Raw genomic sequence first — 17,138 nt, forward strand, 5'->3', positions numbered from 1 at the left:
TTCTAAACACTCAGATTCCATACTTTGCACTTCTGGAAACATATGTGCTACTTAAAATATGAATTGACCCAAGATTCCCACAAATTTATAATCCAGTATTCTTACTTATCTAGTTACATAAACTGCTGTAACGGCAAATTAGAGGAAATATCTATATAGAGCTCTGTTAAAAAAACAGCAACTCCTATCTAAGTGAACAAAAGCAACATAGCACATTTTCTTCTAAGTGCAATGACAAACTTTTAGCAAAAAGTCTCTCAGTTCATTTAAACCAGTTTTTCGCAATTTAACATTTCTAAGTGTAAATTGCAAAGACCCCCTCTGTTATGGTGGCAAAACTTAACACTTCTACAACTGTAAATAACAAGAAGCACTGGCAGTTTAACAAGAAAGGACAGCAATTTGTGGAGGTAGCTATTATCTGCTCATGCCTCAAATTTGAACATGATCGATAGGGATAGGTGTAACTTCAAGATGGGTCAAAGAACATGTCAAAACCAAGGTGATCCAAGATAAAGGAACCATGAAAAAATTATGAAAACTCAGTAAGAGTGGCAAGGAAAGTAACATCAAAATATATTTGAAAATGGAACTTCAATGTGCTAATTCTGTTAAAAACACGACCTCTCTCTCAACTGCTGGAGCCTAATTGCTCCAAATAGAGCACCAGTTGCATCCAGAATAAAGAAATTTTGTTTGTCTTCTGATCCATTCCAGAATTATCCTTGCTATTGTAAAAAAAGAGATTTCAGAGGTTACTCCACCCTCTGCATTTGTTCTACAATGACCAGCAGAAAAGACTGCAGTTTACAGTACTTATTTCATTTATCCACAAGAAAGTCCAGTTGTTTCAGTCTCAATAGCCCTGCAGTCCATTATACACCTTCTGAACAGATGCTTGTTTCAGCAATTGTTTGAGATCTGCAAAATAATAAAATCACAATCACAATACAACAATACATTCGAGATTGCTACTATATTAAGGTGAAAAAGTCATTCTCAATTCTCCATTAGCTTATTACTCAAAACAGTTCAGAGAGGAAACATTCAATAATACTATCGTTCTCAACTTATCATCACAACGGAGACCAACATTTATAACGTTAAGTGAGATATTTGTTAAGTAAGTTTTGCCCCATTTTACAAACGTTCTTGTCATTGTTGCTAAATGAATCATTGCAGTTAAGTTAGTAACACAGTTGCTAAGTGAATCTGGCTTCCTCATTGACTTTGCTTGTCAGAAGGTTGTAAAAACTGATCACATGACCCTGGGATATGTGTTTTTTGTGTAGCCCCTGAAGCTTCTTATACTGTTTTTGGATTATTAGCTTCTGACATGGAGCACTATTTGTTGTTGATGAATTTATTAAAATCTGCTTTATTGATGTGCAGCATTTCTATTTGAGAACATTTAAGCTTTAAATGTTTCTTTATGCTAAGAAGCACAAAGACAGCCAACATGTTTAGTTTCCCACAATGTTCCTTCTGCTTCCACAATGTTCCTTCTGCTTCCACAATGTTCCTTTTGCTTCTACTTCAATCTTCTCAACTGGTTAGCATGATTACCAGGTAACCCTAATTTTAGTGTTGTTTTTTTTCCATTCCTTAAATTAGAAGATTTCAGGTAGGGATGTCAGAAATTTCCCACTGGGTTTCTCTGCTAAAAAAATGTCAGGGTAATTGAAGACCCGACTGCTGCTAGCCATTGAATTTAAAGATAAAGGTTTCCCCTGTCCAGGAATACCTATAGGGAGTGGTGCTCATCTTGATTTGTTAGCCGGGAGACACTTGGCCATGTGGCAGCAGGACTATATGCTGAGGCGCATAAAATGGTGTTACCATCCCACTGAAATGGTACCCAGTTATCTATTTGCATTTCCGTGCTTTTGAACTGTTAGGTTGGTAGGAATTGGGGCAAGTCACCCTATTGTGCACGCTCAGGTCTTGAAGCAGGCTGTCAGTTTACCAGCTGACATGCTCAGCATCTTAACTGCTGAGCCACAGCACCCTATTTAATTACATTTGGAGGGTAGCTTATATTTTATGCCTCCTTAAAAAAATTGCAGTTTGCTTTAGAGAAGCATTATTCCCATTTTCTCTTTGTTTAGCAGGTGACAATTAACACCAACAATAGTACTGTAGGTTGGTTTTGGATTCATTTTTTGCTGAACAGGCATGGAACTCCTTCTTCTGGTACTTTCTGTTATTTCTGGCATTTTTGAATAGATTTTATCCTTTGATTTCTGTATTCTGAGCATTAATATGTTGACAATCAAAGTAATGAATTTAGTAAGTCAATGTTCTTTCTAAGTTATCATTACAGTGCTACTATACATACTTTCTCGCTGTTCCCCAGTCAGCTGTTCTTTTGGAAATTCAATATCAAATGTAATGATAAGGGAGCCTTTGATGTTATTGTTATCAAAGTTTGGAAGACCTTCTCCTTTCTTCCACAGCTTGGCTCCAGGTTTTGTGATTTTATCTCGGGCAATATGGACCTAACAAAAATAAAATAAAATACATGTTGAAGATTTTCAATAGGATTAACATGTTTACATGGGAAATATTTTACCCAAAATAATCACAATGTCAATATATAGTCCTTGACTTACAATCACAACTGAGCCAAAAATTTCTGTTGCCAAGTGAAACATTTTGTTAGGTGAGTTTTGTCCCATTTTATGACCTTTCTTGCCACAATTGTTAAGTGAATAACTGCAGTTGTTAATAAGACAGTTTTTAACTGAATCTGTCTTCCCCACTGACTTTCCTTGTCAGAAGGTCGCAAAAGCTGATCAAAAGACTCCAGGACACTGCAACTATCATAAATATGAACCAGTTGCCAAGTGTCTGAATTTTGATCCCATGATCATGGAGATGCCATAAAGGTTGTAACTATGTAAAACAGTCATAAGTCACATCTTTCAGTGCTGTTGTAACTTTGAATAGTCACTAAACAAAATGTTGTAAGTCGAAGACTATAGTAATATATCTTAGTGTCAACATGTGTATTATGGATACAAAAGGATTCTTTGAAAAAGTTTTCAAGCAAAGCAATCTTCTACCTTACCTTATGTCCATCTAAATGAGCAATATCCATTTCAAATCCAACAAGAGCTTCCACAAGTGAGATGGTAACATTTGTATATAAATCATCTCCTCTTCTTTCAAAGACTGGATGCCTGTAATCAGCATATCAGAATATTAATATATTTTCTTAGTTCTTCTGGCATGGTAAACTCACTCTTTTTACAGCATGTAAAAAATGGCTTGGGACCGGGTTATCTGAGGGAACGTCTCTTGCCACTCGTATCTACCTGACCCATTAGAGCAGGGAGGCAGGGAATGTTGCGGGTCCCACCCCTGAGGGAGATACAACTGGTGAGACCCAGAAGAACGGCCTTCTTTGTGGTGGCTCCTTCTCTCTAGAATATCATTCCCCCAGAGATTAGAATGGCTCCCACTCTAGCACTCTTTCGGAAGGCGCTGAAGACTTGGTTCTGTCAGAGGAACCCATCAAATGGCTTGTGTGATCTGCTGTCATCGGGGTGGGGGGTGGGAGTTGGGGGGATTTTTTCCCCTCAGATTTTGTTCTATTGTACTTTATTAATTTATTTGATTCTGTTAGTTTTTATTTATTTTTTTATTTTAAATATAGTTTTACATTCTGTAAGCCGCCTTGAGTCGCCATGGGCGAATTTATTTAATACAAATTCAATAAATAAATAAATAAATGTGAAATTAAAAAATATAATTTAAAATTACTGACAAATTGGAAATTCTGTATTAATGTTCTGAAGAAATCCATTTAAATCATTTTGAAATTTGAGTGAGTAGAGTTATGCCAAGTAATTTTTTGAGTCATGATTAGAATTAAATTAGCATTTTTCTGAACACCATAGGGATATTAATTCTAATTTTACATACTAGTGTTTGCATGTATAAAATATCTCTGGATCTGTCATAATATGGCATAGAAAAAACTTTCTTTAGATCTTCACAACTCTTTGTCTGTTTCCTTTGAAATCATCTTTAGACATTTAGTGCAGATATTTTTTCCAGAAACAACTCGACTCACCTAGTCTTTGATAATAGTTGAGAAAGATTTAGTCTGCTTCAGGCCACCACTGTTTCCCAGAAGCAAACACTTTTAATACTTTATGCACTTCTTGCCCCAAAGGATAATCTTATAGTTGGAGCATCATTGGTTTAATGGAATAATCTGCCCACTAAAGTCTTTGCATAACATTTTTTCATGCAAAAACATGTTAATTGCTAGTACCACTAAAGCACATGTGTTCATTGTTAACTAGTATAGAAAAAACTTGGTTAATTATTTCATAAAGCAGAGAAACTTACTTAAGAACTTTTATTTGGAAGCGCAAGTCACCTGGTTCTCCATCAACATGAGGTTCTCCTGATGAAATTTGAACAAGTATTAGATATGTTTAAATATTTTATAACTAAACCATCTCTTTATAGTGAGACCAATGTTTCTTTAAGATTTCTATAATGGCATGATCTATCAGGATGGGGACCTTTTCCTCAAACTCTGTCCTTGTAAGTTAATGAAATTCAATATGTATAGTTAACTCTAAAAAATGGTATACATTATTAAGGCAAAAATCTACAAATACAAGTTTACAACTGGTTGGACTAAATGTGAAATCTTAGTAAACTACCTATTTTAGTGTGTATAAAAATCTATGGTTAGCACATAGTTTTGATATAATCATTATCCACTTTATTCAGATTATGAAATATCTGGGAACAAGAACAAAAATAGGTAATGTTGTCACAACAGGGATAAAAAATTCAAGGATGATAAGACTGACAAACAAGTTTCTATTTCTAGTGTCACAAGAACTCACAGCCAAGTTCCCTTGAAAATTATTATGAAGACATTGGCCAAAAAGCTTATAAAATAAAAAAGAGAAAGGAAAAATGTCGAGACATACAGAAGATACAGAAATACAGAATCTTCTGCACAAGATCTTCTGTATGTATTTAATTTTAGTAGTGTTATAGGAAATATTTTTTTCAAAGGCACAATATGTTCCAAGTATATTTTAAAAAGCAGAGTCCAAATTAGGGTCCAAATTTCCAACCTCAGTTTATTTTCATCAATTTGAAACAAAGAACATTTACAGTTTTTCACGCGTCCCATAAATTACAACCTCCAATAAGATATCAAAAGTTAAAGAATAAAAATTAAAAGATGTACCTTCCCCTATAAAGGGATATTCCATTCCATCTCTAACGCCAGGTTCTATCTCCACCTCCAGCGTTCGTTCTTCATTCACAAGTCTGAGAAACATGAAAGTATCAAAAAGTTAAACAATAAATATATTTATATGAAAGTGGAAATTTCCCTTTAACACAGCATTTTTAAGTGTCTTCAATAAGACTGTGTTATGTTTTATTTATTTTACAAATGTTAGTTTAAGTCTACCCATGCTTAGAGTTGTGGTCCTAGGTTTACATGCCCCTTGAAATACGCAAACCCCTCATAGATTTACATACCTCTTGCAGAATTTTTAAGATGTGGACCATTTTATAAGTGAACATGAATTTACTTACATTTTTGTTATGTGATTCAAACTAACCAGGCATCTAAGAACATCACAATCATAAAACAAACTATAGCAATAAAGGGAATAGTTAAATGGTTCTGTTTAAAAATTCCCATACCCTCAAATATTTGGGGAGCATGAAAGTTGTGAATGGGACATGCCTGGACTTTCCAGCATGACAATGGTCTGATACCTAAAGCTACACTGACCCTTAAGTGGCTGCAGCAGAACAAATAAATGAAGGTTCTGGATGACAGCCAGTCTCCTGACTGTAACATCACTGAGCATATCTGAGATCTCAAACAGCTCATCCTAGACAGCCAAAGAATGTGCAGGACCTGCAGACTTTTTGTCAAAAGAATACGTAGCTATACCACGCAAGAAAATAAAGGGCCTCATTCATAACTATCCTAATAGACTGTTTTAGGATGCTGATGTTAAATGAATTAGGACTGTTAGGATCATTAATGTTAAAGGGAGCAATGCATACCATTAAGAACTAAGAGGATGTAAACCACTGTTTTATTATACACTGCTCAAAAAAATAAAGGGAACACAAAAATAAGACATCCTAGATCTGAATGAATGAAATATTCTTATTAAATACTTTGTTCATTACATAGTTGAATGTGCTGACAACAAAATCACACAAAAATTATCAATGGAAATCAAATTTAGCAACCCATGGAGGTCTGGATTTGGAGTTACACTCAAAATTAAAGTGGAAAAAAACACTACAGGCTGATCCAACTTTGATGTAATGTCCTTAAAACAAGTCAAAATGAGTCTCAGTAGTGTGTGTGGCCTCCACGTGCCTGTATGACCTCCCTACAATGCCTGGGCATGCTCCTGATGAGGTGGCGGGTGGTCTCCTGAGGGATCTCCTCCCACACCTCCTCCCACACATCTCCTAACTCCTGGACAGTCTGTGGTGCAACGTGGCATTGGTGGATGGAGCGAGACATGATGTCCCAGATGTGCTCAATTGGATTCAGGTCTGGGGAATGGGCGGCCAGTCCATAGCATCAATGCCTTTGTCTTGCAGGAACTGCTGACACACTCCAGCCACATGAGGTCAAGCATTGTCTTGCATTAGGAGGAACCCAGGGCCAATCGCACCAGCATATGGTCTCACAAGGGGTCTGAGGATCTCATCTCGGTACGTAATGGCAGCCAGGCTACCTCTGGCGAGCACATAAAGGGCTGTGCAGCCTTCTAAAGAAATGCCACCTCACACCATTACTGATCCACTGCCAAACTGGTCATGCTGGAGGATGTTGCAGGCATCAGAACATTCTCCATGGTGTCTCCAGACCCTGTAACGTCTGTCACACGTGCTCAGTATGAACCTGCTTTCATCTGTGAAGAGCACAGGGTGCCAGTGGTGAATTTGCTAATCTTGGTGTTCTCTGGCAAATGCCAAACGTCCTGCATGGTGTTGGGCTGTAAGCACAACCCGCACCTGTGGATGTTGGGCCCTCATACCACCCTCATGGAGTCTGTTTCTGACCGTTTGAGCAGCCACATGCACATTTGTGGCCCGCTGGAGGTCATTTTGCAGGGCTCTGGCAGTGCTCCTCCTGTCTCTCCTTGCACAAAGGCGGAGGTAGCAGTCCTGATGCTGGGTTGTTGCCCTCCTACGGCCTCCTCCATGTCTCCTGATGTACTGGGCTGTCTCCTGGTAGTGCCTCCATGCTCTGGATACTATGCTGAATGACATAGCAAACCTTCTTGCCACAGCTCACATTGATATGCCATCCTGGATGAGCTGTACTATCTGAGCCACTTGTGTGGGTTGTAGACTCCGTCTCATGCTACCACTAGAGTGAAAGCACCGCCAGCATTCAAAAGTGACCAAACCATCAGCCAGAAAGCACAGGAACTGAGAAGTGGTCTGTGCTCACCACCTGCAGAGCCACTCCTTTATTGGGGATGTCTTGCTAACTGCCTATGCTTTCCACCTGTTGTCTATTCCATTTGCACAACAGCATGTGAAATTGATTGTCAATCAGTATTGCTACCTAAGTGGACAGTGACTTCACAGAAGTGTGATTGACTTGGAGTTACATTGTTGTTGTTTAAGTGTTCCCTTTATTTTTTTGAGCAGTGTATTTTATTGCTGTGGTTTAAAGATTGTGCTACTCTGTAATGCCTAATAGTTGAATCACATTATATTTTTTTAAAAAAATCTTTGATTACTTTTGTTTACTTACAATATACTCCAGAACGTACAAAATCTGCGAGGATTACATAAATTTATGAGCACAACTTTATTTACATAGCTACAGGGAACACCTCAAACCTTAGCTAAATATATATGTTGTACAATAGTAGAATTTGAAGGCTGAATGTACAGACATTCACAAAACACCTGTTGGATATCCTTTAAAAAAATGATGCCTTCCCAGAATAGCATAGGGTCTTCTACATTGTAGTGCACTCTTTGGCATAAGATACATTTGATTTAAAGAATTGTCAGCAGGTGCTACCATGTATCCTCTAACACCCTCTTCAAGCACTGCATTGAAGATTTTCAGGCACAAAAGTCTCTTTTGAAGCCATAAAAAACCCAACAACACTCTATGCCACCTTGTGGCTCATACTGGAAATGTAATCATCTTCCCCCTGCTATTTTTAACAATTATGTAAGATTGTTAATTACTTAAGCACCAAATAGCCACAGGATCTCAAACTCACTTGACATTGGGACACTCATCACAGACAACTTCTTGTGTCATCTGGAAACGTCCTGGGCCTAACTGGGTTGTCCTCATCTCTTGCCGGCAATTGCATTTCCGTTTCCCTGGTGCCTGTCTTGCAACTGGCTTGTTTCTAATAACCTGCAAATAGGTAAAGAATGATGTTGGATGCAAACTTTACTATGTACAACACTTTAGTCCTTTCAAATGAATAAAGCAGACAAACATCTCATTTATATTAAATCTGCTATTTAGACTTTGTAACATAAATAAACTTAATATAATATAAACAATCACAAATTATGCCCTGGCTTTTCAGTTAGCATTTAACTGTGATTGATCTTTCCCTTATTTAAAATTATTAATTAATAAACAATAATTTATAAAATAATTTATTTAATAAAAAGAATACCAATATAGAGGTTTATAATATTAGCGCACAATAGAATTAAGAATCCTTTGACCATGTTGAAGACTCCCCCAGTTTTCTTTTCAAAAGTACTTCAGTGGAGCTAGTAATATCCCCCCACACCTGATGCCTCAAAAAGGGAAAATGTGGAAGTAAAAACTATAGGGAACACTTCAAATCCTAGCAAAATCCCTACACTCCTAGATGATAATTACAGTGATTATACTTAATTTTAATTATAATTCAATATGGAAGTAACATAAATAATGATTAGTTTTTATCACTCATTACTTTTGGGAGGATGTCTGTCACCAAAGGCAAAGTGTGGCTCCTTGTGTGGAAAAATGTTACATGCTCCTGTTGTGCATAAATAGGGCCACTGATTAATTTGAATTGCTCTCCTATTGTTTCTTTCACAAGCATTTAGTACAGAGACAAAACTGAAAGCAGTTACCTAACAGGTACTGCAATTCCACAGGAAATACATAGGTGGTCCCAAGGATACTTTTGGTGTTCCCTCATATTCATTCATTGAGAGAGAACTATTTCTAATAATGAAGCCTGAAAAACAGATTTATACAAGTAAAGGAGACCTATTAAGGAAATTGCCTAACTTACTTCCACAAAATTTCCCGAATACACTTCTTCCAACGTAACTTCTAAGTCCACAATAATGTCGCTTCCCCTTGGAATGTTCCTGTCTTGCTGACGAGGACTGCCTCCAAACATGAAACCAAAATCTCCAAAGAAACTGAAAAGACATGAATATTGACTCATTTAGCTTCCTTTCTATTAAACTTATAGGAGAGCAGGTAAGAATTACTAAGGAAACTATAGGGAGTAAGGAGGTTGAGGGAGATTTGATGAATTATGAGAAGGAGGTACACAGAATCAGACTTGCAAGAGTCTGTTATTAATTTATAGCCAATCTCAATAAAAGTAGTTTTAGACCTCCTGTGGAATTAATCTTTTGGTCTGATCTACTTAGTGGGGCTGACATCAATTTTGCAAGTCTATTGTGCTCTTTTATTGAGGTGGGCCAAAGACTTTACCTTTGTTACTGGGGACTGGCTATAATTCAGTATAGTGAATTAGGGAGGTGTCTGTTAAAATGCTGATTTTTGTCAAAACTGTCATAAAATGTAGTCATATGATTGTGGAATGCTGCAAATGATATAAACTTGGCCGTGTTGCTAAGTTCCTGGAGATCAGTGATGTGACTGGGGAGGGCCACAACTGTCAAAACTTTAAATCTGGGTATTAAGTAAACCCAAGGTAGGCCTCTTGTAACTCTGCAAGTTGAGGACTACCTACAGGAGTCTGGTAGATAAAAGTGCCATACACTTCCTAATCAATACACTAACTGTGAACTCTAATATTTTATGTTGCCAGGCCAACACTTGTTTTAAATAAATTGATCACTATGCCTTCACACAAATTTACTGACTTCTTAAGTTTGTGACCTTAGTGATGATGGTTTTCCAAATGTGAAGCGGAATTGAGCATTCACATTCAGATTTAAAGCAGAGTTAATTCAACTAAACAAATAGCAAGGAATGTGATTATATTTTTGTCTTCGTTGCAAGACAACAATTGCTGGTGAGGGTTCATCGATGGCTTGTGTTAACTGAACAGACAGACTAATGAAACCCAACTTGTGTTCTCAGAAATGTGTGCAGGACACTCTGGGTTTTAAACAACATGCAGGACAGCAATGAGAATGCTGCTGGTCAGAGCTATGACCAGTAACCCTGGTTTTTGTCTTGCAAAGTGTGAATGCCTGTACGTCAGGCTGGAGCTCCTACTTATGACATAGCTTCTAAGTCCACGGAGTAATCAGCATTGAGAATAATATGTTTAATTCAGAATAGAGATAATCTCTTCTCAGGTGGCCTTGATCTTTGGCGAATCCTAAGCAAAACTTGAAATGGTATAATTCCCACTCCAAACACACATAGAACTTCTCCAGAGGTTTGCATAGGCTATCATTATAGGTTCACAACTCAAGTGTTATGAAAGACTTTTTAACTTATTAATTGATATAATTATTGTTCTGCTGGAATTTACTAATATCAATTCTTATTGCTATCCTTCATATTGTTTAAAACCAGTTTAAGATGTTTCATTGCAGTTTTGCTCTTGTTGAACAAAACATAATAATAACATGGCTGAAATTAATGACTAAAGATTCTGTTGTACTATATACCAGGGACCTTCAAACTTGACAGCTTTAAGACTTGTGGACTTCAACCCCCAGAATTCCTCCTCCAATCATGTTAGCTCAGGAATTCTGGGAGTTGAAGTCCGCAAATCTGACTTGCCAAGTTTGAAGACCCTTGTACTATACTATAAGATAACACTTTATCATGAAAAAAAGTATAAAGTAGTAAAGCACACTTACTGTGAAAAAATATCTCCATGAGAACTTTGATGTCCTTCTTTCAACCCTTCTTCACCATAGGCATCATACTGCTTTCGTTTTTCCTCATCTGACAATACCTGCAGGAGACATAAATTGCATATATTAATATAGGTTTAAGTTATTTTAAAGAGGAAAATGGACAAAACTATAATTTTGCCTCCGTACCATACAGATCGGATATGTTTGCGGTTGTCTGATATTTTCCAGAAATAAATGTTTTAAACTAAAAGCAGTTTGTGTCCATCCCTTACCTATGTATCACACCCAGAATTCTACAAATGGCTTCCAATTCAGAAAACTATCTACTGGAAAGCTGCAAGAATGCACAAAAGTGGCCAAATCACACTTAAGAGTTCTCAAACGGATTCTGATTCAGAAAATTATCTCCTGGAATACTATTATAAAGAAAAGGTGAAGATTCCCCTCGCACATACGTGCTAGTCATTTCCAGCTCTAGGGGCAGTGCTCATCTCCATTACAAAACTGAAGAGCCAATGCTGTCCAAAGACATCTCCGTGGTCAAGTGGCCGGCATGACTAAACGCCGAAGGCGCAAGGAACGCTGTTACCTTCCCACCAAAGTAATCCCTATTTTTCTACTTGCATTTTTACATGCTTTCGAACTGCTAGGTTGGCAGAAGCTGGGACAAGACCTTTCTGATCAACAAGCTCAGCGTCTTAGCCACTAAGCCACCGCGTCCCTTATCTAGACACACGTATCCCTTATCTAGACGCACCCTATCAAGACACACCTAAATGGCCAAAAAATCATGTGACCCATAGGCTTTATTTTTGTAAAAAAAAAAGTCAATCCAATGCTACTAAATATTGCTGTCACCAAGAATATTGGTTTCATAACCACTTCTGCTTCAAAAGGCAGACTACTGAGTGTCCCCAATGGCTCCAGGCCTCAGGGATATGGCCAACTCCATCCTGTCACTATGCTGCTAGCCACTGAACAACTGATCAGTTTGCCAGTTATTCCTTTGTGACCCATATTTATTTTTAAGGTATCAATCTGGTGTTTTTCCCTCAATGAGTTGGGCAGGTCTGGTCTAAAAAAAAAGAACAATCCATTTGCACATACAAAATCTTTTCCTAATTAAATGTAATTGACATCTATGTTTAAATACTATAGCAACAAATAGGAACACGTTTCACTGATTTCAATCTGAAAGATGTCCTCAGCAAAAGTGTTATATGTGCTGAAAAACAAATATAAGGTTAGCAGAAACAAAACATTAAGGTCACAAAAGATTGTAAACAGAGTAATTTTTGAGACCGTGTGACTATAGTATATAGGGATTATTGGGATACAAAATCAAACATTTTTCCTCCAAACCTCACAGAACTGGCAATTCCAGGAACACTATAATGATTTTCTAGAATTTAATCTTCAATCTTCCAAGCTGGAAGCAATTTGTGGTCATCCGCTCATCCAGAATTTATGCATTAGTAACTGCTGCCTAATTTTCTGTAGTAAAAATATGTCTAATTTAATTAAGCTATACTTACTTTCATTAAAAAAGGGTACAGAACGGTACTTTTCATAATACTGCACTTTCTCTCTATATAACCAGTGATTAGCTAGATAAAATTAGCTTGCAAACTCCAAAAATAATTATTTTGGGATGATTCTTTCTTACCAAATTATAGCATATAATTGCTTACATTATGCTGCAGCTTTTTCAGAGTTGTTAATCCATTTTGTAATAAGACATTTTACATGACTGATTGTACAAGAGCAACTAACACCAGTAAGTACTTAACTAACAAAAGGACATTTTGATTCTATTTCAAGGAAGAAGATTTAAAACAAACTTGACAGAAATGAGGAAGAAGAATAAAGGATAATATCTGTTCATCTGTTTCTTTTCTTTTCTGTTACATGTTAGCTATTCACTTTTCCATTCTGATGTGTGCATAAGGAAGCTATACACAGGTAGAGCAACTCTTATTTTTAAAGCATATCCTCATACATAAGTTTAGAGTAGCATTTCCAAAAACAATGCAAAAATATGTCACACCCTTTAAACTAAAGGAAAAAGGAGAACTCCGTGGCCTTCCAAATGTCACAAATTAATCAGAAACCCCTGCTTGCTTCCCACGGTACATAGGCATCTACAGATGTAAGAATCTTTCTTGCCATTAATCAACTTCATGAAAGTATTCTTTAGCAACAGCATATTAAATGCCAATGCAACATTGTAACACATAGTTTTATACTGTTAGACATCACTTAATGGGGCAGCATGAAGATCCATGTTTTGACATATTTGATCTGCTACATTTAGAAGCTGAACAGAAATAAAAATCCTCTATTGTTTATTCACAAAAAATAATACTTTCCAGAAATCATTTTCAAGTAATCAATTAAATCAGCCTAAAGAAACTGAAGTTTTCAAGAACAGAGGTCTCATTAATGTCACAAACACATTGCTATTTTCCAGTTAGTACCCATCCTACTAAAATTTCATTGAAGAGAACAATCCAGGATGCACAGGATGCATATGTTGATCACAGACTTCTCCCAAATACACTTACCTCATAGGCAGCCCCAAGATCCTGAAATTTTTCCTGTGCACGTGGATCATCAGGGTTTCTGTCGGGATGAAGCTGAAGGGCTAATTTTCGGTAGGCTTTTTTAATATCTTTAACAGATGCACTGCGAGGAACCCCCAAAATCTTATAGAAATCTCTCCTGAAAAACAACAAAGGTTATTGCCTCTTATGATCCTCAAATTAAAAAAGTGGGAGAAAATGTATGTTCTTCTTTGCCATAAGCCTGGGGTATCAAACTTGCAGCATCACATTGTTGTCACGTGATGCATCACAACTTTTTTCCCCTTCGCTAAACTGGGGGTGGGCATAGCTGGCCCACGCGCTGTGAGTTTGACACCCTTGCCATAAGCTGATAATAACAGGAATAGCAAATACCTTGTATTAGAATAGCAGCACATGCTTTTTTGTTAAACATCAGAGCTTCCAAAGTAGGATGTGATACTTTTGGAGCATTGCTTTAGCAATCTTTTTTAAAAAAAGTTTTTTATTTTTTACACAGACATAAACAAAACATAAACATAAAACCATCTCTCAATTACATACAGTGTGTCAGTTGGTACAAATCTCTTGTGCACAATCTCTGCAGTCTTCCTCTTCTAATTTAAATTAATTCTCATACTATAAATCCGCTATATATATTTATATTATTATCATTGTTAATTACTTGCAGACTGTTACTAATATTCCATCATTTTATGTGAGCAAATCACTATTTTTACTTGGCCTACTTTATAACATTCATTTCATCATCACCAATCTATTCAATAATAATGTATCTTTACATTACTTTATCTCTATAGTTCTATTATACTTGTATTATAAAGTATTATAAAATATTTCATTTCCCTATTTTTATCTAACCATTGATAAAATAAATCCCATATCTTATAAAATTGTTTATCTTCTTGCTCTCTAATTTCAAATGTCAGTTTAGTCATTTTTGCACACTCCATTATTTTCTTGCTTTAGCAATCTTGATATGTAACCTGTGAGCTTAAAGCTATAGTTTTAAATATATTCACTAGTCAATTATCACAGTTGGGTTGCATAGTAAATACAGATGGCCTGGATCTAACAACCTTCATTTATGCCCTAGTCACCACATGATTGGATTACTGCAATGCACTCTACCATCCTAGTGCTTCCTCTGAAGAAAATTTAAAACTACAGCTAGTTCAGGACACACAGCATTCAATGTCCTTTGACATGTCAATGATAATCTGCAAACTACACTGGTTACTGGTAAACTTCTGATTATCACCTGTCCTATACAGCCCTTCATGACGTAAGACCAGGTTATTTGAGAACCATTTATCTCCACTGATTTCTGCCTGTTAACTAACATTAATGTGCTCCAGATCCTTTCAGCCAAACAATGCTATCTATTACATAGAATTCAGAAAGTATGGTTCTCTCTGCTGCAATGCCTGCCATCTGGAAAGATCTATGTAGCTCCAACCTTAATAATGTTTTAAAAGTACTTAAAAACTACGACTGTACTCCAACCCCTTCGGATAGGATATTTGTGAATCCTGTTGGTAGAGATTTTGGGGTACATGGGATATGGTGGTCCGGACATTTCAGACTTTTTCTGTTTTTAAATTGTAAGTAGCCCAAAGCAGTTTTGGAACTGGACTGCCTCCAAATCTAATGGACCAAAGGGAAAAAAACTGTAATCCTTATACAACTAGAAAGCTCTAGGCTGAGGAAGCCTGGCATAGGTAGTGTGGCATTTATTTGTTCATTTCAAGGGCTATCTATGCCCTTGAATTTATTGGCAGAAACAGAAAGAAAACTCTTAAATATACATAATTGCACTCTATGTTCTGAATGGAAGAAATATCCTGCCTTTCAATAAACTTTTCAAAAAAGCTTACATTTGTTTTTTTAAAAATAAAAGCATTATATTTTTTTTAAATAAAATGCAATAAAATTTTAAAAGCCTATTAATAACTTATAAAGGAAATAATAATCAGTTATTTAATGACTTAAGTTGTATGCCTTTTGCTATAAAATTATATCAAAAGTAGGTGACAGCTAAGCTTTCCTCAGGAAACATTCCATAATTGGATCCATACTGAGAAAATAAATAAGCAAGAGGGTAGCAGATTAAAACAACTGATTTCAGTAGGGTAGAGGACAGGTAAAAGTGAAAAACATGGATATAGATTCTAGCCACTGAAAAGAAGTAACAGGTCCAAAGAGAATTTCATGACTGAGGCAGGGATTTGAACCTGAGTGGCTATACAGATAGTCCACAATTTATAACAATTCATTTCGTGACCGTTCCAAGTTACAACTGCACTGAAAAAAGTGACTTTTCACACTTACGACCGTTACAGTGTCCCCATGATCACATGTTCAAAATCCAGAAGCTTGGCAACTGGTTCATATTTATGACAGTTGCAGTGTCCTGGGGTCACGTGATCAGCCTTTGCGACCTTCTGACAAGCAAATGGGGAAGTTAGTAACAACCATCTTATTAACTTAACAAACGCAAATGATTCACCGGCAAGAAAAGATGTAAAATGGGGCAAACTGAAATAATGTTTCAATTGAAGCTGCTGAAGACCTGGTTCTGCCAGCGGGCCTAAGGAACCCAGAGCAGGATGGAGTCCATTAAATGGCTTATGTGATCTGCTGTTGCTAGGGCGGGTTGGTTGGGTGGGAGGTGATCTTGTTATATTGTACTATATTAATTTATTTGATTCTTTATGTTAGTTTTGATTGTTTTAAATGTGGTTTTTATAGCCTGTAAGCCACCTTGAGTCGCCATGGGCAAATAGGCAGAAATATAAATTCAATAAATAAACAAATAGGCAACAGACATTGTGGGCTCAATTGTGGTCGTAACTCGAGGACTACCCGTCCTCTTAACACACCATGTCCACTACCACTCATCTCTCGTCCCTCACCCTCCCCAGCGCTTGAAAACATCATCTACCTTCGAAGGCACAAGGAAATCGTTTCCTGACCACCCGTGAAGGGGGATGAAGGAAAGGAAAGGAAAATAACACCTACAACTCTCCCTAGGAAGAAACGGCCAGGAAGCAGCGGAACAGGGAGCAGTCCGCAACACGGGGCGGCGGTGAGAAGAATACGAGGCGCTCCCGTAGATTGAAAGCGAGGGGGGGGGAGGTGGGAGAGCTCAGCAGGTTCAGCGGGCCTTTCAGAAGAGCGAAAGGGGATAAAAGGCAGCGGGGCTCCACCCTACCACGGGACCACCTGCAAACCTCAGCCCCGGAACGAGTTTTCCTTCCGGCCGCCTTTTCCTTCCCCGCACTCACCCGGCGATGGCTTCCCCAAGCAGGCACAGCAGTAGTAGAAGGAGGCCACCGAGGGAGCGGGGGGACATGGCGGGGGTCTAGTAGAAGCAGCTCCCAGCCCCTACCTTCCTCACGCACCGGTAACCATAGGCACGAAAGAGAACCCCCGGTACAGCGACGCGGCCAATCAGAACCCAGCAGAGAAGGC

At 37.5% G+C, this 17,138-nt stretch overlaps 1 protein-coding gene across 1 annotated transcript; it reads right to left on the minus strand.

Moving 5' to 3' along the window:
* Nucleotides 1-559: 559 nt before the first annotated feature.
* Nucleotides 560-17,106, minus strand: DNAJB11 (DnaJ heat shock protein family (Hsp40) member B11). Its single transcript, XM_026701387.2, has 10 exons — nt 16,952-17,106; nt 13,647-13,803; nt 11,083-11,180; nt 9,300-9,432; nt 8,271-8,413; nt 5,225-5,307; nt 4,360-4,417; nt 3,071-3,182; nt 2,339-2,498; nt 560-921 (listed from the first exon to the last, which is right to left on the minus strand). The coding sequence occupies exons 1-10, from the start codon at nt 17,017-17,019 to the stop codon at nt 857-859; spliced, it is 1,077 nt and encodes a 358-aa protein (XP_026557172.1). The 5' UTR covers nt 17,020-17,106; the 3' UTR covers nt 560-856.
* Between the last annotated feature and the right edge of the window lie 32 nt (nt 17,107-17,138).

This window comes from Pseudonaja textilis, chromosome 4 (assembly GCF_049901715.1).
Source record: "Pseudonaja textilis isolate UNSWEBS1 chromosome 4, rPseTex1.2, whole genome shotgun sequence".
NCBI lineage: Eukaryota > Metazoa > Chordata > Lepidosauria > Squamata > Elapidae > Pseudonaja > Pseudonaja textilis.

What these genes read in the sequence shown, in the direction of transcription:
- DNAJB11 (XM_026701387.2), bottom strand. Translation starts at nt 17,019, where the DNA reads ATGTCCCCCCGCTCCCTCGGTGGCCTCCTTCTACTACTGCTGTGCCTG. An exon ending in CTCATTTAGATGGACATAAG is followed by an intron (nt 2,499 to 3,070) that starts GTAAGGTAGAAG and finishes TATTTTTGTTAG; the next exon opens with GTCCATATTGCCCGAGATAA. An exon ending in GACTGGGGAACAGCGAGAAA is followed by an intron (nt 922 to 2,338) that starts GTATGTATAGTA and finishes ATTATTTTGCAG; the next exon opens with ATCTCAAACAATTGCTGAAA.